Source organism: Vipera berus, assembly GCF_964194415.1.
Source record: "Vipera berus genome assembly, chromosome: 10".
Classification (NCBI taxonomy): domain Eukaryota; kingdom Metazoa; phylum Chordata; class Lepidosauria; order Squamata; family Viperidae; genus Vipera; species Vipera berus.
Window position 1 is genome coordinate 15,987,152 of NC_138213.1, and position 27,515 is coordinate 16,014,666.

The 27,515-nt window shown below is 42.8% G+C and overlaps 1 protein-coding gene across 1 annotated transcript in view; it reads right to left on the reverse strand.

Annotated features, from left to right (window-relative positions):
* Nucleotides 1-27,515, reverse strand: part of ESRP2 (epithelial splicing regulatory protein 2) — a 58,038-nt gene that overhangs the window by 13,954 nt on the left and 16,569 nt on the right. The window contains exons 3-12 of the mRNA XM_081336052.1: nt 14,944-15,057; nt 11,988-12,102; nt 10,575-10,673; nt 10,405-10,459; nt 9,276-9,386; nt 7,845-7,977; nt 6,869-6,911; nt 5,750-6,051; nt 2,471-2,692; nt 1,154-1,352 (exon numbers count right to left, since the gene is read on the reverse strand). Of these exons, the coding sequence (XP_081192178.1) occupies nt 1,154-1,352; nt 2,471-2,692; nt 5,750-6,051; nt 6,869-6,911; nt 7,845-7,977; nt 9,276-9,386; nt 10,405-10,459; nt 10,575-10,673; nt 11,988-12,102; nt 14,944-15,057 (1,393 nt within the window). The remainder of the gene's footprint in view (nt 1-1,153; nt 1,353-2,470; nt 2,693-5,749; nt 6,052-6,868; nt 6,912-7,844; nt 7,978-9,275; nt 9,387-10,404; nt 10,460-10,574; nt 10,674-11,987; nt 12,103-14,943; nt 15,058-27,515) is intronic.

Sequence of the window (27,515 nt, forward strand, 5' to 3'; positions counted from 1 at the left end):
CACACCCCAAGCGGCATTATTACAAAGTCAGCTTAATTGCCCCCAACAATCTGGGTCCTCATTTTACCTACCTCGGAAGGATGGAAGGCTGAGTCAACCTTGAGCCTGGGGGGACTCGAACCTGCACTAATTGCAGGCAGCTGGTGTTACTTAAGGAGGCATTAGCCCACTGCTCCACCAAGGCTCTTTATTTATATATAAATAAATATATAAATTTTATTTCTTAAAATTTATATGCCGCTCCATCTCACCCATAAGGAGAATCGTGCCCTTGTATTTTATTTTCAAAAAAAACCCAAAAACTAATAAAATATATCTTTCCCCTTTGGTTTTAAATGACCTTACATTTCCCCTCTTTTTCCTTAAATAGCAGATTTTTCAACTAATAAGCCGTTTTTGAAGGTATAAAATCTATTAGACTGTTAAGAGGATTTTAGGCTTCTCACTGGGTGTGTGAAAAATGTGTATAATCTTAACTCTGATCCTGTTATTTAGAGTTTATGAAAACACCGTGAATGTCCAGACCTCTCATTCATAGTGGATGGCCAAAAAAATGATTCAATCACAAAGGAAAGATAAAATCATACTTGCTTTGCAGCCCTGAATGGTTAATACCACTGATAAACCAGGTTTTTGTAGGTCTGTTTGGCGGAAACCCGTGGCTTGCGAGCAATTTAGTCTAAACTTTCAGAACAGACCTGCATATGATATAATTTTCCAGGTCACTTTTTTTCTTTTCTTTTTCTGTTCCTTCAATGTCAACATCGTTACTATTGCCACTGATAACCTCCGTTGTTGTTTTTTGGTCAGTTTAATATCTTTTCCCCCCCCTCCACTCCAAAAGAAAGCAACACTGTGATTCTAGCAACACACCACAAGCCAACTGGAAGCAAAATCAATCCCTGTTTGAAAAGCAGTGTTGGAACTGATTGCCCACATTGGCACCTCCGTACTGTGAACAGCTTTGAGAAAAGCCAATCATATCTCATTTTCGCTCAGCTTGCGGTCCCCTGCCCTCCCCAGAAATCTGATTCCTGATCGGGGGGGGAAGGGGTGGACCCCAAAAGAAATGGGCCAGATTCTGCTGCCCCACAGCACCTACCAGCGTGTCAACCCGGAGCAGCACACAGCACGCGAAGGACTGGAGACTTACATGGTAACTTACAAGGGGGCGGAGACAAGCCACTACGGTTTAAAGTGCCACCCATTAAGACAAAATTCATCTCCTCTCCTGAACATTGGAAGACTTCCACATAACGGTCCTTCATCATTTTCTTGTGACACTTCTGGGCTACCAAAAAGGCTCGGTCAGAAGATTTCATTTGGATAAAGGCATCACCAGAGGGCCGGCCCTGGAAAGAAGGAAAGAAAGAAAAATATTGGCTAGTAGTAACTTGCGAAGCAGAGAGCAACAAACCTACATTCAGCATTCCAGACTGGCTCGATCACTTTTTCAAAGAGATGGCCTGCCACCCTAATTATCTCCAGCCTGTAGCCCATGCTGCTGGTGTGTGTGTGTGTGTGTGGGGGGGGATGTGAGAAAGACCTCGAGAGACAGAGCGAAGAAGTGCACGGTCAGATAAGAGACAGCAAAGCCCACAGCGGACACTGAGTGGAGCGAGAGGGACCCTCAGAAGGGACCCTCAGAAGATGAGAGAAAACCGTACTTTCAGATTTGCAAGATTGTGTTAATGTCAAGGGAAAGCAGTTCTACGCAGTCGTGTCCGACTCTAATGGCTGGTGCTCATCTCTGTTTCTTAGTCGAAGGGGCCAACATTGTCTGAAAGACACTTCCGTGGTCACATGGCCAGCATGATTATATGCTGAGGCAGATGAAACGTGCTTACCTTCCCATCGAAGTGGTACCTATTTATCTACTTGCATTTGCCTTTGGGAAAGTGCCTTTGGGATAAACTAGCGCTGATCATTTCAAAAAACCTCGAAGATCTCATAAACTTCACCAACACATTTTTTTGGGAGGAGAGAAGCAATTATGGATCCCTTCCTTAAAAAAATGGACCCAGCTGTCCAGAAAAAGGACAAAAGGAAGCTGAGGCTCACGGGATGGCAGAAAATGCCATCATGACCACCTTCTGGTTTATGGGCGCTGTAGTCTATCCCTAAAAGGTAAAGCAGTTCGAAAACACGTAAAAATGCAAGTAGAAAAATAGGGACCACTACGGTGGGAAGGTAACAGCGTTCCGTGCGCCTTTGGCGTCTAATCATGCCAGCCACATGACCACGGAGATGTCCTCGGACAAGCGCTGGCTCTTCGGCTTTGAAACGGAGATGAGCACCGGCCCCTAGAGTCGGAAACGACTAGCACGCATGTGCGGGGGAACCTTTACCTTTACCTTTTTTTTAGTCTATCCCTAGGACAGCCCCTCTGTGCGATACCCCATCCCAGGTTCTAAGCACCTGTTTGAAGCCAACGGCTCCCAAAGTTTGAGGACATGGAACATGTTCATACTTGCTGGTTGAGGACCATGTGAACTCCATGCGGTTTGATGTCCCCAGTTGCGTCGCCCATGAACTCCAGAATGTCGTCTATCCCAGCTGTGTAAGGCAGGCCACGGAGGCGGACACAGTCTCGCACGCTGCCAGCAGCGATGGTGTAAGGAGGAGGGATGACCGGGACGATGGGGGCAGGAAGAGTAGCAATCAGGGGGGCCGACATGTATCGGTTGAGAACCTGGAGGAAGGAGAACGTTCACCAAGAATGAGAACAGAAGAGCTCTTTGGAGGTGGACGAGGGCTGTCCTCAGCCTATGACCACAACTGAACCCCATTGTTAAGCTAAGGCAGTTCTTAAGTCAGCGTTGCCCCATTTTATGACCTTTCTTGCCACGGTCGATAAGGGAATCATCACAATTGATAAGTGATTGACACAGTTGTTCAGTGAATCTGAGGGACTGCCACGAGGCAGAGGGGGCCTGGTTGTTCACCAGAGCATCAGAGGGAAGGACGAGAAACAATGGTTGGAAACTGACCAAGGAGAGAAGCAACCTGGAATTAAGGAGAAACTTCCTGACAATGAGGACAATTAATCAGTGGAACAGCTTCCAACCAGAAATCGTGGGCGCCCCATCACTGGAGGTTTTTAAGAAGAGACTGGACAATCACCTGTCTGAGATGGCATAGGTTTTCCTGCTTGAGCAGAGGGCTGGACTAGAAGACCTCCAAGGTCCCTTCCAGCTCTATTCTATTCTAAATCTGAATCTGGCTTCCCCATTGGCTTTGCTCATCAGGCTGCAAAAGGGGATCACATGACCTGGGACACTGCAACCGTCGTAAATACATGCCAGTTGCCAAGCATCCAAATTTTGATCATGTGATGACAGGGATGCTGGAACAGTCATGTGAAAAATGATCACAAATCACTTTTCCAGTGTGGTCGTAATTTCAGTCATTAAATGAATAGCTGAGGGCTCCCTGTATCAATAGGTTACTAAACCGCTCATAGTTGAGTGACCTCAGTTCAGGCAACTAGGATAAACTGGTCCAGCCGAAACAGATGACAGCAATGGCTAATCCAGACACCTGGCTTAAAAACTGCAGCACACGCAAGGTGAAAAGGCTGCTTCTGATCTTGTTGCATTAAGCTGAGCTGGTTCAGTAACTGTTTTAATTGCTGAAGAAGCCAGCAGATCAGCTTTCCTTAGCAGTACACTTCCAGATGGGCTAACCGTCTGGCCTACGTTTAATTCGTAACCCAGAGGGGAGAGGGAAGAACTTTAAATAGTGTTTCCTGGTGCAGAATTCCTTCTTAGATGCTGGGCAATACAGGCTGGACCCTGAGCTACTTTTCACAGATGGATCATTAAGACAGGGGCAGGAAGGAATTGCACCATTCAATTGTTTTCTGGAAGATTTCTCCTCTTGCCCCCATTTGCATCACCCGTCCTTGTATCCAGTGCAAAAGATAGCTTTTTTGGGGGGGTGGGCGGTGGAGGGGTTTTGCCAGAACAATGCAAGCTGAAGCTATGAAAAAAATCAGGACCTCCTTCCTCTTCTCTTCGCCCCCTATCCCAGCAATCCCCCCAAACGTGGTTCCTATCTCACATCAAAGCACTTTTATTTCTGGATTAATATGAAGTGAGGCTTGCATCAGTTTGCATTGTCCTTTTGGAGGTTGAGGACTTCAGCATTCTGTGGGGTTTCGTCACTCAGACGGGCCCTGGTTGATTATGTGTGTGTCTCTGTGTGTGCACTCTTTTGTTTTGTAGCTGCTAAGCTTATTACTGTGCTCACCCTAAGTCTGTCATCTCTTCCCCATATTAAAATGGCAGGAAACCCTGCAATTTGCAGAAACTGTACGTGGAAACCACCCCAGCTCGCAAGGTGGGCAGGATATAAATTTAATAAACAAGACGAACAAGCATACACACACACACACAGACACAGACACAGACACAGACACACACACACACACACACACACACACACACATGCACGCACACAAACAAACTCCTGGCTTTTCAAATCTCACTGGGAATATTTCTAGTAAGTCCCTCTTGGCTTTGCCCAACAGACAACCATCAGAGAGAAGTAACTGGAGACCAGCCAGCTGTCTGAGACACTATTGTCCTAAAGTTGATTACAGACCGCCTGGTCAACCTTCCCCCAGTCTGCCTGGAAGGCGGTTGCCACAAGGAAACCAACCAGGCTTTAAGGTGGTGCCAAGGGATCCTTGCTTGCAATTTTGTTGGAAAAGGTGTAGATGACTGCCTTCTCTGGAATTCAGCCTTCTCTCCTCTTCCGAGAAGACTAATTTGCTATCTCTGTGAATGGGGGATCCTTGATTGGCCCTCTCTGTGTTGATTATATTCCCTATTTGGAATCAGAACGATGAAATCAAATGATGTCACCACCTCTGCTTGAAGCGCTTTGCAAAAAAGCGTGAACAGAAAGAATCCTAACAAAACAGTAGGGTCAGGTTATCACGCTAAGGCACGATACTGTGTGTATGGACTACTGCAATGAATGCCTTTAGCTATTCTGGCTTGGAAACTATGCTTCGTGGCTTAAGTGAAGACATCGTGAGGAATTCCTCCTGGTGGTGTGAAGGGGAAGAGCTTTTGCCCTTGATAAACTGGGGCAGAATTTTCCCCTCTGGAGAGTAGGGAAGATGACCTTGCTGAAAATACATAGGAACTGTTAGCAAGGCAAAAGGGCTGGAACATCTTTTAACTCTGGAACTATGAGATAACGTTCAGAAGTGGCTCAGACAGACGTCTTCCTGTCACTGAATTATAAATGGTAGCAGTAGGAGGTACAACATAATCAGACATGCCAGATTCTCTTATTAGAGCTAATCTCAATTAAAAGGAGTGTTAAGTCTTCCTGTGGAGCTGATTTCATGGTTTGGTTTTCCTACTGGGGCTGACTTCTCCTCTGGAGAAGTTAAGAAAAATCATCCAACTCATTTCATCGCCCTGAACATCAGTGGATAACTTCCAAAGGTTGTTTTATGTCCTATCCTAGGATTAAACAACTCTCATTCCTCCTGGATCTCTGCACCAGTTGCCTGTGACTCTTAGCCCTAGCAGGGGTGTCCAAACTTGGCCCTTTTAGGACTTGTGGACTTCAACTCCCAGAATTCCTCAGCCAGGCACGCTGACTGAGGAATTCTGGGAGTTGAAGTCCACAAGTCCTAAAAGGGCCAAGTTTGGACACCCCTGCCCTAGGGAGACCCAATGAAGAAAGGTGAAAGAGACCCAAAGGCCCAGAATTCAGCATCTACTACAACCTGCTGGACTTCAGCTGCTGTGCTTCTGAAGAGTTCGATGTAGCGTTTGCCCAGGATCTCCTTGTGTTTCTTAAGAGCATTCTGCGCATAATCTTCACAAGCAAATAACACAAAGGCATCTCCAGTTGGCCGGCCATCTGGATACTTGACAAAGAGGAGGCCCTCCTTGCCGCCAGTGACGGGACACTCGGGGCCCAAGAAGCCCAGCACATCCTCGGGCGTTGCGGTGAAAGGGAGGCCCCGCATCCGGATGATAACCTGGTTCTCCTTGGAGAGGAACTGGGCAACTTCATTGGAGGTGCCTACGCAGAAGAGATGACCATTAAGCTTATGTCCTATACTTAACCCCGAGGAAGAAAACATTGCAAATTTAAATTGGAAATTGAGAATTCTTTCTAGTTCTAGGTTTTGGTATAATGGTGAAGGTGCTGGATGAGGAGATGGGTGGCTGTGAATTCTAGTCCTCCCTGAGGCACAGAAGCTGATTGGGTGACTTTGAGCCAATCCTCCCCGCCCAACCCATCTCCAGGGTTGTTATTCTAAGGATATTAGAAGAAGAGAACAAAACATGTACTACGATGGGTCGTACAAATGAAAGACGAGATATAATCTAATAAATAAACAATACACCTGTCTGTGGTTAGCTTACAAAATTGAGTCAATGGTTTTGTTGGCATGTCTTAATGAACTAGCCAACTATACTTTAGCTTACCATGCTGTGCAAACTCAGATGAATGATTAGTGATTAGTTTCTGGTTCTGAAACTAATCGCTAATCATTAATCTGAGTTTGCACAGCATGGTAAGCTAAAGTATAGTTGGCTAGTTCATTAAGTCACGCCAACAAAGCCATTATCAAACACTTGGTCTCCTGGCTCTGGTCTATTTGGAACAACTTTCTCCATCTCTGAATCTGTTCAATCAATTCCCAACTATTTAGCTAACAATAAGATACTTGTATACCATCCCCCAGCCGAAACCTGGTGATGTCCATGTTGAGGAACCAAAAAGGAATTTTGGTATGTCGGCTTTTATATTATTTCTTATAGCCGCTTAAAAAGATCTTCTCGCAATACAGTTTGGATCACAGGCTTAATAGGTTTTATTCTAAAGGTCTCACCACCAGCAATTTTCAGGAATTCCTCTCCCATGGCTTTGTAAACCTGAAACAAAATAAGGCAAAGACAATAGTTGTGATAGATATCAAGATGATGGATGAGTTACATTAGCATAATATACACATTTGTCTTTAAAATTACACAAGATACCCTTTATAAATCTAGATTTATTAGGACATAATATTTGGGAAGACCTTGGGATACTTCTCCTCTAGACCACACCAATCTAGCTTTCCAAAAGTGGTGTGTGAAACCACCTGGAACTACCAGATCAGTGCTCCATAAGGAAAATGGAACATCAGGAGATCTTGAGAACATTTATATTGTAGATTTAGAAGTACTCATGTAAATGTATATTTAATTCATCTATAAAACATTCATATAACACCACTGCTCAAGAAGAGGAATTAGCTTACATCACGTTCCCAAGTGTGGTTTAAGATTATAGCTATCATAATAAAGCCCTGTATGGCCAAGGGCCAAATTATTTGTAGGATCACTCTGAATGTTTCTCTTTGACCCACCAGTAATTGACAGGATGGTCACACTCCATATCCCTTCAATGCGATCTTATTGGCAGTAGAACCAGTATACAAAGGGAAGGTAGTTGGAGATTTGGATGGCCCTTATCCAATTAGTCATGATAAAGTCTAGGTTGATCCTTCATGCTATTGGTCAGGTATGATAGGGAAGCTCTCTTAGTTGGTTTCTCTTTTTGCTTTGTGATTATTATTGATCATAAGCTGGAATGATTTATTTGGCCTCCTGGCATATAAGACATTGATTTTTTTTTAATTATAATTTCAGTCTTCATTCATTGTCAGCTGTCCAGAAAGATGGTAGTGAGATGGACAGCCATGTAAAGTATTTCAATAAATAGGAAACAAGTCAATGACTGTTACATCTTCTTTGCACACACCCAATATATCACATTGAATTATTTAGTTATAATTAATCAATCACAGCTAAGTAAACTACCTCAATGTATCGGCTTCCCATGTGATGCTTGTGCCTCTCCAGAGCCAGGTCTCTCTGTTCAGAGCTGACAAACCGCACCAATGCCTCTCCATTTCGCCTTCCTTGAGCATTGAGGCACAAGGCCACACCACCTCTAAAAGAAAGAAGAAGCAAGGACACCCCCAGAGAGAATGAACTAGACCATGTCCAGCTTTCTTCCAAAGTGGCGTCATTTTTAAAGATCTGGATAAGCTTATTGAGGCAACTGGGTCTTGGATGGTAAGATTTCAATCCTGCTCCAAAGCCACACACAATAACGGTGCAATAAAACTAATAAAATTGTACCTCTTATATTAATAATCAATGGGATGCGCTCTCAAATCACTAGGAAGAGCTGTGAGGTTGCAAATTAAAATTACTTCCATCTCATTCAAAGAGGAGGCAATGAATGTGAGTTAGGAAGATAGGGTTTAAATTGTAGTGAAATTCTCTCAGCTCTAGATGTCCATTTCAAGTATTTTGTGAGGAAATAGTCCTTCTCCAACTATGTAAAAGCTAAAAATGGCTCTTTTAGTGTGTTTAAACCATTGTGAGGGGGTACCAGGGGGTGGGGGGTGGGGGGACAGGACAAAGAATTGGAACTTCCAGAAGCCTATAAAAAGCAATCATAATGAAACTGATGAACAAGATCACAGCTTTGCGTTGGCTTAATTAGAATTAACCAAAAACAACTTGAAATGTTGAAATCTTCAGGACATCAGATTATAAAAATGTGGGGGTGGCAAAGTACTGAGACAGTACAAAACTTAAGCCAGATTGTTAAACCACAATGACCTTATCAGCAGTTGGAAATCAGCCCCAAGACAGAATTTGTGGGCTGAATGCAGAGTCAGTTAGTTCTGTTGGTATGCGATTATACCTAATCTAAAAGAGCTTGTTCCTTCCAGATTTTGGAAGAAACAGCAGCTATTGCCTTGTCTGTCTTGACTGCAGAAAGCTGAACATAACAACATTCTTGTCTTGACATCAATGGTTCTAGATAAAGACATCACCCAGCAACTTTTCATGTTTTTCAGAGGTTTGTTGTCCACACTGATTTGTGAGGGTCCCCAAATTTTACATACGAAACTCTCGCCCTGAATTCTCTACATCTAAGATCACCAAGGCAGAAGACACAAGGACTTGTAGCAACAGAAGAGTAAAATGGTCCTTGATATCCAGCTAGAAACAGACAGCATTAACCCAATCTTCTTACTTGTCCCAAAGTGTTTGGGTGTTTCCTTTCAAAACATTTTAGTTCTCATCCAAGAAGCTTCTTTAATTCTTCTTGGATCAGAAGTGAAATGTTTTCAAAGAAAACACCAAGAAAGTCCAGTTGCCTTTTGGAAAAATAACACCTTTGGGACAATCATGACCTGGATGATTGAGAATCTCCATCGGCAACTTTCTTACTTGGCAATATTAAGGCCTTTGAAAAAGCGAGCTATGTCTTGGTCCGAAGACTGCCAAGGAAGCCCTCGGGCACGTATGACCGTTTCGTTGTCCACTGCTTCTGATTTACTACTACAAAAAGAAAGAGAGGATAATACAAATCAGCAATTAATCTGACACAATTCTTTATTACCATACTACAGGCAGTCCTCAACAGGCAGTTCCATTATTCTATTCTATTCTATTCTATTCTATTCTATTCTATTCTATTCTATTCTATTCTATTCTATTCTATTCTATTCTATTCTATTCTATTCTATTCTATTCTATTCTATTCTATTCTATTCTATTCTATTCTATTCCCTATTCCCTATTCCCTATTCCCTATTCCTATTCCTATTCCTATTCCTATTCCTATTCCTATTCTATACTTCTCATGAAAATTCTACTGGACACTATTCCAAATTAAATAAACAGATAAAAAATAACAAAAAACTGAGAAAATATGAACTCTTGTCCATGCACAGCCTGTATTGCAATAATATTCACAGCCCTTGGCAGAAACCAATCCAAAATTGTTGGAGAAAACTTTTAGCCCAATGTATTGTACAACAGTGGAAGACCCAAGTCTAAGTCAGTGTCAGACCAACCAGGTAGACCAAACCAGAAAATCAACTCCAGAGGAAAACCAGAAGAACACTTTATTGAGTCGGATTACAATAACAAACCAGGAAGACCTTTCCCTCAACTGCTTTTATGCTATTATCTTGTTTCCCAGAGCTTAAAGAATGCTTTGGCCTCTTAGCCTAGATTCTTGCATATTTCTCTAAAGGTCACCCTTTGTCTTGTCTCCCAAAAGCGATACGTTTATCATGTTTGGCATTTAGGAAGCCCTGTGGGGGGGGGAGAGAAATCAAATATGAAGGAAGGAAAAATGGTGACCAAAGTCCCAAACTTTGGGTTTTCTACAAAGTTTAAGATAAGTGGGGATGTTTCCATGCTATCCTTGTTTTTCCCCTCCCAGGAATAAAAGGCTGGAAACAAGATTAAAACCAGGCTCCAGGTACTCCAGAGTCATCTCAGCCACCGCCAGCACCACCACCCATCCAGCTTCCATTTGGTGCCATCCTATGAGGGGAAAAACACTTACCAGGGTCCTGTTTCGTACTTGTACTTCACTGTTTCTGGGGTGGTAAACCTGTGATCTGCAACAGACCGAAATGAAGAGGTGAAAGAGCCTGGGCATACACCAAGGAGAGACAAGATGCTTCTGATGGAGGAGAAAAACAGGCCCAGCCTGAGACTCAGATTTTCACTTACTGCACGTATCGGGAAGCATGCTGAAAACAATGGCTACCATGGCTTTCACTTGCCATACTCCAAAGTCCTCCTCGCTTTCATCTATCCCATAGCCGACATCTAGGTGATAAGTTTAAGAAAAGACTGGGAAAGGATTTCGCCAACCACAGAGATGCTTACGAACTGTGGGCAGTTCTTGGGGCCCCAAGTGTGGCCCATGAAACGCCACTGTTCCATGAGCTACAGAGGCTGCCAGCTTGCTTCCAGGTACAAGCCAAGGTGCTGGTAAACATCTTCAAAGTTCTGCACGGCCTGGGTCCAGGCGATTTGAGGGACCATCTCATCCCACTGAGATTGGCCTGTCCCACCCTTGCTGACCTAGGAGGCATGGTGCGGGCCCTATTGGCCAGGAAATTCCAGGAGAAGGACCTTCTCTGGCATCGCGCCTGTCCTCTGGAACATCTTGTCCCCGGGAGTGAGGTCTTCTCTCACCGGCCTCACCTTCTGTAAGAGCTTAAAGACCTGGCTCCACCACTTGGCCTGGGGCTCCAAAGGAGAGGGTTGATGTTGGAGGTGGGCTTATAGTTTAATATCAGATCACTACCTTCCCCCTCCTCACCCTAGGGGCTCCCTCCCCCAGCTTTTAGCGATCGTACATTGCATTTTACATTTTATAGTTTTGTAGCGTTCCATTTATCTAGTTTTACTTTTTAATATTGTAAGCCGCCCAGAGTTACTTGTGGAAAGATGAGCAGCCAATAAATTTGATAAATAAAATAAAATAAACAGGGATGTTTATGGTTTGGACCCTAGATCCCTCGCCTTCACTAGCTAGGGACCCTAAGGGACTATATGCCAGCTGACCCTGGTCTGACACGATTTCCTCTCTGGTAGGCTTTGATTTTGCTTTGATGTGATCCTGACTTCATGTGGCTAAGAAGCTTTCATTGCACAGCGTTCCCTGCATCCCCCACTTCCAGGATCCTTTCTTTCCAGGATTTGCAAAGACAAAACGCTTGCCTATGAGTATTTTATGCACATCTGTGCTTTCTTTTCGTATTTTTAATGAAATGATTTCCAATGAGAGTAAAAGATTATGTGTGTTGAGGCTTTCCTAGGTACTGTTGCATTTATCTACAATGCTTGATAGCACTGACGTTTAGACCAACTTCATCTTTATGATGAATGCATCTGCATTTTGACAGACTCGGCTTAAGACTTGGTAGCACCCATTCAGAGCCCACTTCATGCTTCAAAATATCCCTGTGTTAGAAAAAAAGGGAGGTCAGAAGTAGAGAAGCTGGAGTGTATTGGCTATGACAGAATTACAACTCTCAGCATGAGCCAACCAGCCTAGCCAAGGGATTGTCACTTAACAACTTCTGGAAGGTCAGAAATCCCACTTTGCTTATGACACAACTTTGCAAAGGATACATTCTGCCATAGATTGTATAGTTTGATCCTTCACGGCGGCTGAGCTGGGATAGCAGTCATGAAATTCTTTCCGTAGATCATAAAATGAATAAAAACAGTCGGACAGCAGAAGATTCTGTAATGGGGGTAACATAAAAAGGAGATAATGAATATTTGGAACCAACTGAGTCTAGCAGTTTAACACCAGGCTAAACTGTGAGACCGTGAGTTCAAGTCCTCCAGAGTTGCCCAATCTCTACTTGAATTCTTTCGTTGTGTTACTGTTTGATTTTTTTTTATTTTAATTTTTTTACAAAAGAGAGCCAGTTTGGTCTAGTGGTTAAGGCACAAGACTTAAAAGCTGGAGACCATGAGTTCTAGTCCTACCTTGGCCATGAAACTTGGATAGATACCTTGGGCCAGTCACTTGTTCTCAGCCCAGCCCCCCTCACAGGATTGTTTTGTGGGGTAAAATAGGACGAAGGTGTGTTGGATTTGTTTGCCTATTTTAGTTATTTGTAAAAATAATGAAGGCAGGCAGGATGGGGAATAGATGGATGGATGGATGGATGGATGGAGAGATAGATAGACGAGAATAATGTAGAGCATTCATGGAAATCCCTTGGAACATTCCAGAACCTGGACCTTGATTCTCCCCAAGTTTGTCCCATAAAGCTCTTTCAAAGTGAGCAACATGGAAACCCTTTCATTGCAATTTATTTGCCAATCATTAACCAATATGTTCTGCTCCAAGCAAAAGGAAAGGACTAAGCAGCTTTGCCCTTAATAGTAGGCAAAACATCTTGAATTTGCTACTAAGGGGTGGTTGGTTTCTCTCTCCAAACCCTTCCAATATGTTCAGATGAGCCCCTTTCAAGCTCGAAGTGTTTCACATTCAAAATATTACGTGAAATCGTGTGCACCTCGGAGAAACAGAGGAAGGAAAAGGATGGTTGAATGAACAGAGGAGTGACAGATAATGATTGTTTCAGTCAAAGGTGCTTGGGATTAATTTCAAGTCAGAATGATTAAATTAAGTTTTCCTACAAATCTAGATTACAGGTGCCTTTCATATGAAAATAAAGCTGTAAATGGAAACAATTTTTTTAATGGTGCATTCAAATTTCTGTTTGTGTAAGGCTTTCTAGGTGCTTAGCTCACATTTCTATTATAAATCTGATCTGCCCATTAGTATTTTAGGAACTATAATTCGTCAAATTATCAGCAAAGATAGAAACATAAAACATAGAATGTTGACAAAGCTAATTTAAAACTGCAATTCCCAAGAGTTCCTGGATGGGAGAAGGAAAGGAAGGGATGTTAGAGAAGATTAAGACCATTAGGCTAGTTAAATTAGACTAAATATAGAACCTTAATTCAATCAAAATCAGCACCACTGAACTGATTCCATTAGATGCAATGTGTCATGGATTCTTCTGGTATTTAGAATATGATTGAAGACAATAACAAAGATGTTTTTTCTGTGGATCATCAATAGAAACACCAGCCTTCAACTCAAAAACTCTTTTCGCTTGCAAATTAGAAAGCTTAGCCAAAAGCTATGCTAATCCTACTGCCTTAAAACTAGCCAGACTGGGGGCACTTATCTATACATTTCTACCAATATGTCTGTGCTTGTGTAATTTTGAAAAGTTCACTGAAGTCAGTCTTGTTCAAGTGCTACTCAGGCCTGTTAGGACATCCTAGGGCTGTGAACCACACTGAAAAGTTGAAAAAAAATATATCCCCAGAAGAAGGAAATAGCAAACCTCGGATGCGTAGTTTCCTTGATTTATGATCTGCATAAGTCACAAGGAGTTCTTCAGTTTGACTTGAAGAAGTCATGATCTTATGCTAGATTAAAAAAGAGTTATTACTGATACTACTGTTGTGGACACTAAGCTGATGTTGAACTTAATTACGGCAGCGAGACTTTTAGTAGCGCAATATTGGAAGAAGGAAGAACTGCCGACTATAGAAGAATGGACTTTAAAAGTTTCCAATCTGGCGGAAATGGCAAAGATCTCAGCGTACTTGAAAGACCAGTCGCAACAGAGATATATTGTGGAGTGGAGAAGATGGATTGATTATATCCAGAATAAATATGGGACTAAAAAGTTTCATCTAGCATTTGAATAAGTATTGATGTGATATTTAAATTGCTTGTAGTTATTTTATAAGAGTTAAAGTGCAATAGATTTAATATTTTATTGTTGTTTGCTTAAGGTAGACTATGATTATTTGTATATTTATACCCTGTATTGAGCTCTGGGAAGTCGGGGAGGGGGGAGGGGGAGGGGAGGGAGGTGTTGGGGAGGGTTGAGGAGAGGGGAGGGGGTTGGGAGGGTTTTGTTTTTTAAAAAAAATGTATTGCAAAACTTTTCAATAAAAAAAAGAGTCAAGGGTGTGTTTTTTGTAGTGCGTTATTTGTACGATCTAAAGAAATTAGAGTTCTTGTGTCCAGTTGGGAAAAAGGTAAAATGAAGAGCAGTGTTTCTTAACATTGGCAATTTGAAGATATGTGGACTTCAACTCCCAGAATTCCCCAGCCATCTGGCTGGGCAATTCTGGGAGTTGAAGTCCAAACATCTTCAAACTGCCAACGTTAAGATACACTGACGTAGAGGATTTTTTTTTTAAAAAAGGGTTGAGCTTGAATGTTGATTTCACAATAAAATAAAACTCAAAGGAAGAGGATGTGTTGTAATCGGTAGCCCATAATTTTCAAGTTATTACGGCCATTAGCCATGCTAGTTTCACTGTATTGTTAATTTCAGATTTGAAGGGCATCGGGAATCCCAGCAGAAAATCAGCAAGCCCTGGGTTGTCCTGATTTATAGCCAGGATCCCATTAGTACAGGGGTAGGCAACCTCGGCTCTTTTATGACTCATGGACTTCAACTCCCAGAATTCCTGAGTCAGAAGTCCATGAGTCATAAAAGAGCCGAGGTTGCCTACCCCTGCATTAGTAGCTTACCTTTTTGGATGCTTCTGGATGGAGAACTTGTCGAATAAGGGGCTGGCCATCGGTGCAGAAAGTGTATGAGCTCCTTCCCAGAACTTTCAGGTCATTGGAAACCAGTTGGCTGAACTGAAAAGAGAAGGGAAAAATATTCACACTTACAAGTCTGCAACCTAAGTTCCCATCTCACAACTTAATAGGGTCGGAAACACAGGTAATCCTCAACTTACAACAGTACATCTAGTGCCTGTTCGAAGTTACAATGGCTCTGAAAAAAAGTGACTCCTGACCATTTTTCACATGTGCGACTGTGGCGGTCTCCCCATAGTCACGTGATCAAAATTAAAACACTTGACAATTGATTCATAATTACGACGGTTGCCATGTCCTGGAGTCATGTGGTCACTTTTGCCGATCTTCTCACCAGCGAAGTTAATGGGGAAGCCAGATTCACTTAACAACCATGTTACTAACTTAGCAACTGTGGTGATTCACTTAACAACCGTGGCAAGAAAGGTTGTAAAATGGGGCAAAATTCACTTAACAACTGTCTCACTTAGCAACATAAATTTTGGGCTCAATTGTTGTCATATGTCAAGGAACGATCTATATCCAGTTGCAATTTCTAAATTAGCTCCAGGCAATGGAGCTTTTTATCTAGGATTACATTGTTGTTGTTGTTGTTAGTTGCGAAGTCGTGTCCGACCCATCGTGACCCCATGGACAACGTTCCTCCAGGCCTTCCTGTCCTCTACCATCTTCTGGAGTCCATTTAAGCTCACGCCTCCTGCTTCAGTGACTCCATCCAGCCACCTCATTCTCTGTCGTCCCCTTCTTCTCTTGCCCTCAATCTTTCCCAACATTAGGCTCTTCTCCAGTGAGTCCTGCCTTCTCATTAGGTGGCCAAAGTATTTGAGTTTTAGCTTCAGGATCTGGCCTTCTGGCCTTCTAAAGAGCAGTCAGGGTTGATCTCCTCTAGGACTGACCGGTTTGATTACATTAGGCTTCATTATAGAGAAAAGATGGTAGTTTCTGGATAGAAGCAAGAAAACCAACCTTTCCCCCAATTTTTTATTTCTTTCTTTAGCATTTCAGGCATGAGCAGTTTTATTACCACCTTGTAACCCTTATAGGTTTGACTTTCAAAAGGGTCTCCAGCCCTGCACTGTTGGAAAAGAGTGCAGTAAATCACAGGTGGAAACAAACAAGGGTTAAAAGTTGTGTGCAAGTTTTTAAAAGGGTGCACTGCAATGCCTGCCTCGTGGCAAAACACTGAAATTCAGCAGTCTTCCCCTCCGAGAAGCAGTCTGGATGCCAATATTGACAGAAACATAATTTGGGCTCTTGCACTTTCTTGGAGTTTGTTTTGTGGGCGTGTAACGGCTGTTATTTGAGCACAGGAACAGAATGGGAATTGATAAGGAAGGGGGAAAGTTTGCGCTGTCATTTTCATGAAGCAGAACTAATTTCTACGGTTTTGCAAAGACATATTCATAACTAGAATTAAGGTGTGTGTGTGTGTGTGTGTGTGTGTGTGTGTGTGTGTGTTTTTCCCTCTCAAGGAAATACATTGCTTAAATAATCAGATTTGGAAGTCTCTTCTATTGGACCTAGGATAGAGAGAATTCAAACAGAATACAGAACGACGGAGTCGGAAGGTACCTTGGAGGTCATCTAGTCCAACCCCCTGCTCACGCAGGAAACCCTAAACTATTCCAGAAAAATGGTTGTCCAATCTCTTCTTGAAACCCTCCAGTGATGGAGTACCCATAACTTCTGAAGGCAAGCTGTTCCACTGATCAATTGTTCCCTTTGTAAGGAAAAGACGCTTGAATCAGGATTGAATAATTGCATAGATTTTCTGAACTTCTTTCCAGATCTCTCCATGTAGCAGCAGAACAAGACAAAAAAAAGGTGATTCTGCATTATTTTGGTCCCCACTGTCCACTCCAAGTGCAGCCCTCAGCCCCCATCATCTAAACTGATGTTATAACTGCTAGCCATAATAAAATTTGCACTTTGAGAATAATTGAATGAAGGGTAAGTATATTTTGGGAAGGAAGTGCAGACACAGAATGACTTAGAAAAATTTGTGGAAAGCAGAACTGAAGCGTTAGCCACTGAGGTCAAGCTGACACAGGACTATAGCACATAAAATTCAAAGTTTCTTCAAACTGAAGAAGAAAATGGGGAGTCTTCTCCATCTTATTTATTTTCTTAAAACTATTCTTTTTCTCTCATTATCCCAGTTTGCACAGTACCAAGCTCTGGTTTAATGAACTTTGATTCATTGAATAAACCACAAAGGCTGGGCTCAAACTGCCTGCTAAGCCATAAACCATGATTTACAAACTGCAACAGTTGGGGTCTCACATAAGGTGCTTATCCTAAAACCCATCAGATCACACAAGTGCCACAAATGAAATCAACCACAAAGTGTGCACATTCCTACCTTCTGCTCATGTAGCAGTTTCAAATCTATTGGGTAGCCACCAGATCAAAAGGTATTTGGAAACCATGTTCTGTTTGCTGATTGAAAAAAACAAACAAATCCAAACACCTTTCTTGCAATAAAGCTGGGGAACAACTGCTCTCAATGTTACACATACCGTAGTATTATAAAATAGAATTCTTTATTGGCCAAGTGTGTTTGGATACACAAGGAATTTGTCTCCGGTGCATAAGCAACAAGTGGTGCATACAGGCAACAAGTGATAAATCATGATCATAAAATAAATCATAAGATACAACACTTAGTGATAGTCATAGGATACTAAATAAGCAAAAGCAACAAATCATAGTAGGGTACTAAATAAAACAATTAATATAAATCGTAAGATATAAGCAACAAAGTTATCATCGTAAGAAGTTAGGTAACAGGAAAGATGAGAAGAATAATACAGCCTTACTAAGTAGTTTGACAGTGTTTTGGGATTTAGCTGTTTAGCAGAGTGATGGCATGGGGGGGGGGGAGCTGTCCTTGTGTCTAGTTGTTTTGGTGTGCAATGCCTATAGGGTCATCTTGAGGGAAGAAGTTGAAACAGTTTATGTCCAGGAAGGATCTGTAGATATTTTCACAGCCTTCTTTCTGGCTATATATCTATATTTATCTGTCTATGTCTATGTCTATGTCTGTCTGTCTGTCTATCTGTCTGGTCTGTCTGGTCTGTCTGGTCGGTCTGTCTGTCTGTCTGTCTATCTATCTATCTATCTATCTATCTATCTATCTATCTATCTATCTATCTATCTATCTATCTATCTATCTATCTATCTATCTATCTATCTATCTATCTATCTATCTATCTTTACTTACTAAGGCTTAGAATTATTTTTGACTGGAGCACCAAAGCCTTAAGCAAGCCAATAAACAGGCAAACAAACAAACAAGGAAAACAGTCCTGACTGAAAAATAGTGATGTTTGCTTTCCAGTAAAACAGGATTTCATGTGTCTTACCGATCACCGGAAAGCATTCTCGCTTGCACGGTGCCATGCGTTTCCATCGGCCGCCCTGTACGGCAAGTATAAAAAGACACCATTGGCTGAAAGACTCTGCTCCTGTGGCTCAGGAGAGGTGGAGACCATGGGACACATACTCTTTTGATGTTCCTTCTCTAGAGCTATTCGGAAAAACCATATCCTCCCCATAATTGATAGGTATCTTGGTCATTCAGAAAGTATTTATCTCCAGTGGCTGCTTAAGGATGAGCAGGCGGTGATCCCGAGGCAGGTGGCTAGATTCTGCACAGCAGCATTGGGAATTCGCCAGAAATATAAACAAACATTTTAGATCTTTTAAATAATCTTTTATAATTAATTTTATTACGTGTTTTTATCCAGCATTAGACTATACCAGGGGTAGGCAACCTCGGCTCTTTTATGACTCATGGACTTCAACTCCCAGAATTCCTGAGTCATGCTGACTCAGGAATTCTGGGAGTTGAAGTCCATGAGTCATAAAATAGCCAAGGTTGCCTACCCTTGGACTATACTCAATGTATTTTATTTTGTCAGGCCAGTATGATTCAGTTTTTCTGAAGGTAGCTAGTTTTTGTTATACTGTCTGTAAAACTAGGCAGACCTGGGTCACCCATTGATTACAACATTAATTGTAATTATTGCTAGGTCTTTCTTGTGTTGGTTCTGTTTAGTTTTGTTTTATTTGAACGTTTAATTTATGTGTTGGCCTTTGGTTGTAATAATAAATTGATTGATTGATGTGTCTTACCAGCACACCTACAGATAGTCCTTGATTTACCACCACAACAGAGACCCAAATTTGCACTGCTAAGCAAGACAGATTGTTAAGTGGGTCACGCCTCAGGTTTTAACCACGGTTGTTAAGTGAATCAATGTAGTTGAAGAGAATTACGTGGCCGTTAAACAAATCAGCTTCTTCTGTTGACCTTCACTGGCGGAAGCTGGCATAAACGGCAGTCACATAACTATGGGATGCTGCAAATACATGCTGGTTGCCAGGTTCCCAAATTCTGACCACATGGCTGTGGAGAGGCTGCAACAATTATTATTATTATTATTATTATTATTATTATTATTATTATTATTATTATTATTATTATTATTATTGATGATGATGATGATGATGGAAGGGGCCTTGGAGGTCTTCTAGTCCAACCCCCTGCTCAGGCAGGAAACCCTATACCATTTTGGACAAATGGCTGTCCAGTCTCTTCTTAAAAACTTCCAGTGTTGGAGCATTCACCGCTTCTGGAGGCAGGTTGTTCCACTGGATGATTGTTCTAAGGATGTGAGGATCAATTATAAGTCACTTTTCTTTGTGCCGTTGTAACTTTGGTCATGGACCAAAATATATGTTAGGTTGCATCCTTATTTTATGCTATGACTTCAGCTGTATTTTTAAATTGTCTTCAGAAAGCCTAATGCAACTCTCCTTTCCTTCCCTTTTTCTGCTTCCCAGATTGTTCGTAGAAAAAACCAGCTCAAGAGGTTATACACGTAGTCCTCAGCATACAAGCATAGTTGAGCCCAAAGTTGATGTTGCTAAGTGAGAAATTTGTCCAGTTGAGTTTTGCCCCACTTTACGACTTTTCTCACCACATTGGTTAAGTGAATCACCGCAGTTGTTAAATTGGTAACATGATTGTTACGTGAATCTGGATTCCCCTTTGACCTTGATTGTCAGAAGGTCGCAAAAGGGGAATCACGTGACCCTGGGACGCTGCCACCGTCATACATGTGAGTCAGTCGTCAAGCGTCCGAATGTAAATCACCTGATCCTGGGGGGGAGGGGAAGGCTGCAACAGTCATAACTCTGAAAAATGGTCCTAAGTCACTTTTTCCAATGCTATTGTAACTTTGAACGGTCACTAAATAAACTGTTGTAAGTCAAGGACGGCCTGTATTGAAATGGAAGTCTGCAATCTGTGATAGGCAAAGTATTATTATTATTTTTTAAAGAGGAAAACAGGTTGCAACGTAGGGAAGGTCATCCCGGAGTCATCTGGCTTGTAGAGAGAATGACTAGCTTTGTTTTTCAGCTGTGTCATACTTACTTTTAGAACTTATTGTGCAGTTTAGACAGTTTCTAAAACATCTGTATGATGCAGGTGTGGCGAACTGAGCAGTTTTTAGTCGATAAGACCAGAACAGGGCTTTGATGGACAGAAAAAATGGGGTTTTATAGTCTCTCTCTCTCTCTCTCTCTCTCTCTCTCTCTCTCTCTCTCTCTCTCTCTCTCTCTCTCTCTCTCTCTCTCTCTCTCTCTCTCTCTCTCTCTCTCTCTCTCTCTCTCTCTCTCTCTCCTCTCTGTCTCTCTCTCTCTCTCAGACTGTCTCTCTGTGTCTCTCTCTGTGTGTCTCTCTTTCTGACTCTTACTGTCTCTTTCTCTCTGTCTGTCTGTCTGTCTCTCTCTCTCTGTCTCTCTCTCTCTCTCTCTCTCTCTCTCTCGGACTGTCTCTCTGTGTCTCTCTCTCTGACTCTCTTTCTCTCTCTGTCTCTGTCTCTGTCTCTGTCTCTGTCTCTGTCTCTCTCTCTCTCTCTCTCTCTCTCTCTCTCTCTCTCTCTCTCTCTCTCTCTCTCTCTCTCTCTCTGTGTGTGTGTGTGTGTGTGTGTGTTTAAGCTTGTCTCCTCCTGAAACTCAGTCAGTAACCAAAGATTATTTAGTGAAGTTCATGCCAAATGGAGGTTTGAATGCAAATCTGGCCTGACAGTCCACCAAAAGCCTCAATGAATTAGGATCTAACCCACTTACTGAGGCTGCCTGTGCAGGTGGTCCTTGACTTACAACTGTTCATTTAGTGACCATTCAAAGTTACAGCAGCAGTGAAAAAAGTGACTTACGACTGTTTTTCACACTTATGACTGTTGTAGCATCCCTATCGTCAAGGAATCAAAATTCAGATGCTTGACAATTGACTCACATTTACAACAGTTGCAGTGTCCTGTGGTCCCCTTTTGTGACCTTCCGACAAGCCAATCAATGGGGAAGCCAGATTCACTTAACAACTGTGTTACTAACTTAACAACTGCGGTGACTCACTTAACAATTGTGGCAAGAAAGGTCATAGAATGGGGGCAAAAGTCCACTTAACAAATATCTTACTTAGCAACAGAAATTTTGGGGCCCAACTGCAGTCGTAAGTCGAGGACTACCTCTACATTAAAACATTCCTTAACCTGCTGGCTTCGGCTGAGCTGTGGCCAGTGCGAACACAACATCCTGTGCAACATTCTTTACATTTGTCAAGATGCAGCGCTGGTTTTTTTTGGTTGTTTTTTTTTAAAAGCTTAAGCTACATGAAAGGCTTGAGCCCAGGAGAGAAAACGTGATGGAACAGCAGATTCCAAAACCAGTTAAACGAGATTTTGGCCATTTAGTGGGAGTGTAGAGAAGCCGTGTGGCGTGTTTAGCCAGTCAGAGACTGGCGGAGGGCCAGCACCTGTCTTTTTTCCCTTTGCAGCAAAGCAACTCCTTGTGTTACACTCTTTATGCTACTATAGCACGCATTTTATGCCACTCAGCAGCTGCAAAAGGTTTGCCTCGCCTTGTTTAAAGGGCATTTTCTGCTGCTCATTGTATGTTGTTGCTTTACAGCCAACCGAATGTAAACGTGGAGATGGACACCAAAACTTGGGTTTTGACTGTCTCTTGTTTGAGCCAAGGTAGGCCTTGTCAACAGAAGACACCAAAGGCGTGTTGACAGGTCATGCTTATGTTCCTACAGGCAGGAACTGCCTCCATTTTGGGGGCTGAAAATGGGAGGAACCGTGAAAAGGATTGCCAATGAGGGGGGGGGAGTTATTCTATTGTCACTCAACTCAATTCTAAAAAGTGAAATTAAGGCTGTAGAAGACTATCCTACAAGCACTTGGGTTCAATAATTTCACAATGGAGCAATAATATTCTTCCTTTGTTTTTAAGGTCTTATCTATTGCTTAACTGAGCATGTACAAAGATTAGTCCGTAGGCCAGCCAACAAAGGAAGAAAAGAGAAAACGGGGCTTTTCATGTCAGACTAAAAGCTACACCCAATCTTTGGTTTAAGCAATCAGTATCGGGCACCTACACGTAAATATGGAAGGAAGTAGACAAAAGTCAGGACCACAGATGTGAAGGAGGGAAGGGAAAAGAATAATAGAGACATCCTCATTCAAGCTTGACTCTGAGTGACTAATTCCAAGCAATCACCATTTCTTGGCATGTTGCAGAGATCATCTACCACTTTCTTTTCAAGATGAGGAAGTTGTGTTGACTTTCCAGTCAAGCCATCCCCCCTGGTATTCCCAAGGCAGTTCCTCATTCAGTGCTAACCGTGAGTTGAGTAGATTCCTGTGAACGAGTAATTATGCATCAGTTTAATTGGAACTTCACGTATGTAGGTCATCTACTCAAGTCTCAGCACTATTTTGGTGCTGCATAAAAGTCAATGGCGTTCAAGAGGGCTTTGACTTAGTCCATTTGTGGCTATGTAGAAACTCTAGGCTGATTCCTCTTTTGACTCCTACCCCAGGGTCTGCCACTCCTCCTACAACAAATCTAGAACCTTACGACTGAGCCCTTCTTGATTTCAGGAATGGGAAGAACAGGACAATTACAAATAAGAGGTAGCTCATCCCTAACAGAGACTAGCACTAGTAGTGCCTACTCAGCAAACTCTCTGCAGAATTAAGTAACTACTATTATATAGAACAAACTGTGCAGATCTTCATTAAATTTGCATACATGTAGACACGTACCTACAAGTTATGAAAAATACAAATACAGCTTCTTTAGGCGGCTCTGTCCAGCAGCTACTGTTTCTGCAGTTCTCTATTCCTGTGACCCATCATCCGCACATTTGGGCTGTTTTTGATTTTGGCAGTGGTTTGTTTATGATTTAAATAAAATTTCCTTAATGCGATACTGTACCCTTCAGATATGTTTGGCCAAAAGTTATTGAGGTCTGGAATCTCTCCAAACACATCTAGGTTAGGGGATGCAGACCGATTCAGATCCTTGCTTATCATCTGTGCATGCCCATCTCCAGACCAGCTGCCTCCCAGCTCTGTTTGGGCTTTGCTAATTCAGTTACCCCATTTAAACCACAGATGATGATTTGCAAACCTGTTTCAGCCCATGTCTTCAGGATGGCACAGGCTGTCTTGGACTTATGATCACAACTGAGCTCAAAATTTCTGTTGCTAAGTGACCCAGTTGTTAAATGAGCTTTGCCCCATTTTATCATCTTTCTTGCCACAGTTGTTAAGTCCACCACTGCAGTTGTTAACTTAGTACAGCGGTCTTCAGACTTGGCCCTTTTATGCCTTGTGGACTTCAACTCCCAGAATTCCTCAGCCAGGCCCTTCTGAGAAGGTGGCAAAGGGTGATCACATGACCCCAGGACATCATTACAACTGTAATAAATATGAGTTAGTCGACAAGCGGCTGAATTTCGATCACGTGACCACGTGGATGCTGCAACGGTTGCGTGAAAAACAATTGTAAGTTCATTTTTCCCCCAATGCTGTTGTAACTTTGAACAGTCACTAAACAAACTGTTGTAAGTTGAGGACTACCCGTAATCTTTACGGCTATGACAATGTCCAAAGAGAGTAATTATTCTGTGTTTTAGAAGGGATTGGGTAGCACCGTTTCCAATGAATGACTTGTTCCACTCCTGTGTTTCTTAAAAAAAACCTGCTTAAAATGTTTCTATATCTGCAACCCATTTAGCCTGGAGGCTCATCCCATATGAAAAGAGGATTAGAGTTCTCCAGATTTTTGGGCAAGATAAAGAGAGGCAAAGTAATCTTTTAACTTCTCCCTTTGTGGAGCCTGGCCCTTAGTTTCTCTATTAACTTATTCCACCAGGTTGATAAAAGAGCCCCAGGATCTTGTGCTGATAAGCTATGGTATGTAATAAATGCACAGCACGAAGCTGAAGCTAATTTTTTTTGAAGGACTAGAAATAGTCCTCGACTTGAAACAGTTCATTTAATGACCAAAGTTACCACCTCCCTGAAAAAAACTGACTTACGACCGTTTTTCATACTTACAAGCGTTGCAGCATCCCCACGGTTATGTGACCAAATTCAAGCACTTGGCAGCTGACTCACGTTTACGACACTTGCAGTGTCCTGGAGTCACGTGGTCCCCTTTTGCGACTTTCTGACAAGCAAATTCAATGGGGAAGCCAGGGTTACTAACTTAACAGCTACAGTGATTCACTTAACAACTGTGGCGAGAAAGGTCGTAAAATGGGGTAAAATTCACCTAGTGACTGACTGTCTCACTTAGCAACACAAATTCTGGGGGTCAGTTATGATCGTAAGTCGAGGACTAACTGCATATGAAAGCAATGAGAGCTCAATGCAAGATTTCTGAGCCCCTGATCTATGTCCAGGGGGAAAAAAAAGCAAAGCATGCAAAATTCCTCTTTTATTCCTACTAATGTGATAGTATAAACTGGGATTTAATTGGGCTGGAATTTCCATCCTTGCAGCCAACATTGTTGTGGCAAGAACTGCTGGGTTTCTGACTCAAGAAAATCTGAAAGTCCAGGGGATGCACTGCCTTTAGTATGGGATGAAAGCAACTTCAACACCGTGCCTGATGCAGCCAAAACGACATCACACGGATAAAGAGGGAGAAACGGGATGGTGCTGAGGAACAGGGATTTGTAGAAGTAGACATAACTGCAAAATAAAACTCCCCAGAATTGCTTAGCAGCGTTTCTCAATCTTGGCAACTTGTAGATGGGTCGACTTCAACTCCCAGAATCTCAGAACAGGTAACCTCATCATGCCAGAAAGGAGTGGGGTAAGGGAGGGGAGGGGGAGGGGGAGGGGGAGGGGGAGGGGGAGGGGGAGGGGGAGGAAGAGGAGGAGGAGGAGGAGGAGAAGGAGGAGGAGGAGGAGGTCCTTGGCACTCTCTGAGCTTGGTGGTTTTCTTGCAGACTTTTCATTACCCAAACTAGGCAACATCATTAGTGCTAAAGAAGAGAGCAGTTGGAGAAGAGGGGGGAGGAGAGGGAGGGGAGGGGGGGAGAGAAGGCCAACTGTGGGGTCCTTGGAAAACAACCAAGCCCAGAGAGCACCAAGAATCCCTCTCACTGACTTCATATTGAGATGGGAAATCACCCCGCAAAAACATCCCAGAAGCCAGCAAAACACTCCGGTCCTTTTTTGCTGGAGGAAAATGCCCAGCCGATTTTGTGAAGTCATCCCGAGTTTGTGAAGTCATCCCGAGCGAGCGGAGGGGTGCTTGACTTGAGGCCGTCTTTTTTTCCATATTGTCAAGCAAGCAAAGCATCGCCTAATCCCCATTCTGAGGCCAGTCCTATTTTTGTCAACAGCAAGCAGTTACTTGCCATTGTCTGCCTGGTGCCTTCCCTCTTGACAGGCTGAACGCAGCCCTACCCTTATAGCCACGGGGTCCACGGCTAAGAGTAAAAGACCCCCTCCCAACTGGCACACTTGTCCTTTTTCTGCCACCAGCCTCTTTTGTCCACCTGACGTGATGCTTCCCTTTGAGCTCCTGGCAAGGTGGGCAGGGGTTGCCCAGTCATCATAGATACACAAAAGCAGTTTGAGGCGCTCCAGATTTCACCCAGATTACACCCCTGCTGATTTTTTTTTCAGGTGCAATCCAAGGTGCTGGGTATCCCCTTTAAGGTCCTTGAATTGTCCAGGGCCAGGCCATCTGCACGATCACCGACTGCCCAGTAGATTTAGATTTTTCTTTTAAATCCACTCTTTATTATTTTTATAAGTAACTCAAGGCAGGAGAAAGCGTGCCTAAAGCTCCTTCCTCCACCTATTTTCCCCACAGCAACAATAACAACCACAAGCCTGTGAGGTGTGTTGTGCTGAGATAAAGTGACCGGACCAAAGTCACGCAGCTGTTTGCCTGCCGAAGGCAGGATTAGAACTCACCCTCTCCCAGTGATTGGCCCAAAGTTAACCAGGCTGGCTTCATGCCTAACTCACTGTCACCTGGTGACTGGCCCAAAATCACCCGGCTGCTTTCCTGTCTAAGGCGGGACTAGAACTCGCCATCTCCTGATGATTGGCCCAAAGTCACGCAGCTAGCAGTCATACCTAAGGCAGCACTAGAATTCACAGTCTCCTGGTTTATAGCCTGGTGCCTTAGCCACTAGAGACAGGACTGGCTGTATCTGCCTGTTCCACCAATTACATAGGGTGGGCGTGTTCCAGGTCCCTTCCCTTAAATGCTGTCATCTGATTTGACATATACAAATATCTCAGGAAAACTCAAATACGAGGAAAAGGTTTTTTCCCCCCCTTCTGTTCCCCAAAACAGAAAACCCCCTAAAAAGGAGTTGTTGATAGGCTGAAAAAAGAATTACCCCAATTTTCCTGTTTTGGCTATCAGATTTTTAGGTGTGACCAAAGCAAGATTTTGAAACAATAGCCTCAATTTGGGTATCAGGAAGAAAAATAATGATAAACAGCACCACTTTGGCGTAGTGTTTACAATAGCCATCCTCTTCAACTGACTGGCCCTTCTGATACAAACCATATTCTGTATTTGCAGAAAGCCCTTTTCTAGTCTTCCATAACCAACAACCTTCTTGTGTTGCATCACAACTCCCATTAGCCCCCGTATGATGCTCCTGAGGAATGGGAATTGTAGTCCGCCATGAAACTACAAAATGGCTAGACATTTAAGGCTAGACACCTTAAATCTCCAGCAGGCAGAAATCTTCTAGGCACACACTTAGCAAAACTCCCTTAAGACCCCCTTTGCAGAATCAACAAAGGGGCAGAAATACTAAACAGGATTAAGCGGCTGCATAATTAGCCACGTTCCCCAGTCGACTCATCAAATGAATGTCAAAGTTAAAATATCAAATCTTGGAAGACCTTTCTGAAAAGGTGGATACTGATTGTATTTGGATCATGGATTGTTATGAGAGAAGCCGGCAAAGGATCCTTTCATATATATATATATATATTTCCCCCAGTCTTATCCTCTGCCTCCCTTTTTACCTCTGGTGGAGTTTGGGGTAGGAGAGGAAGAAGCAAGAAAACATAGAAACCTATTTATCATTTCCTTTGTGGAATTGGAGATCTTCCCCAACTCTCTCTGTGGGAGCCCAAGAGACA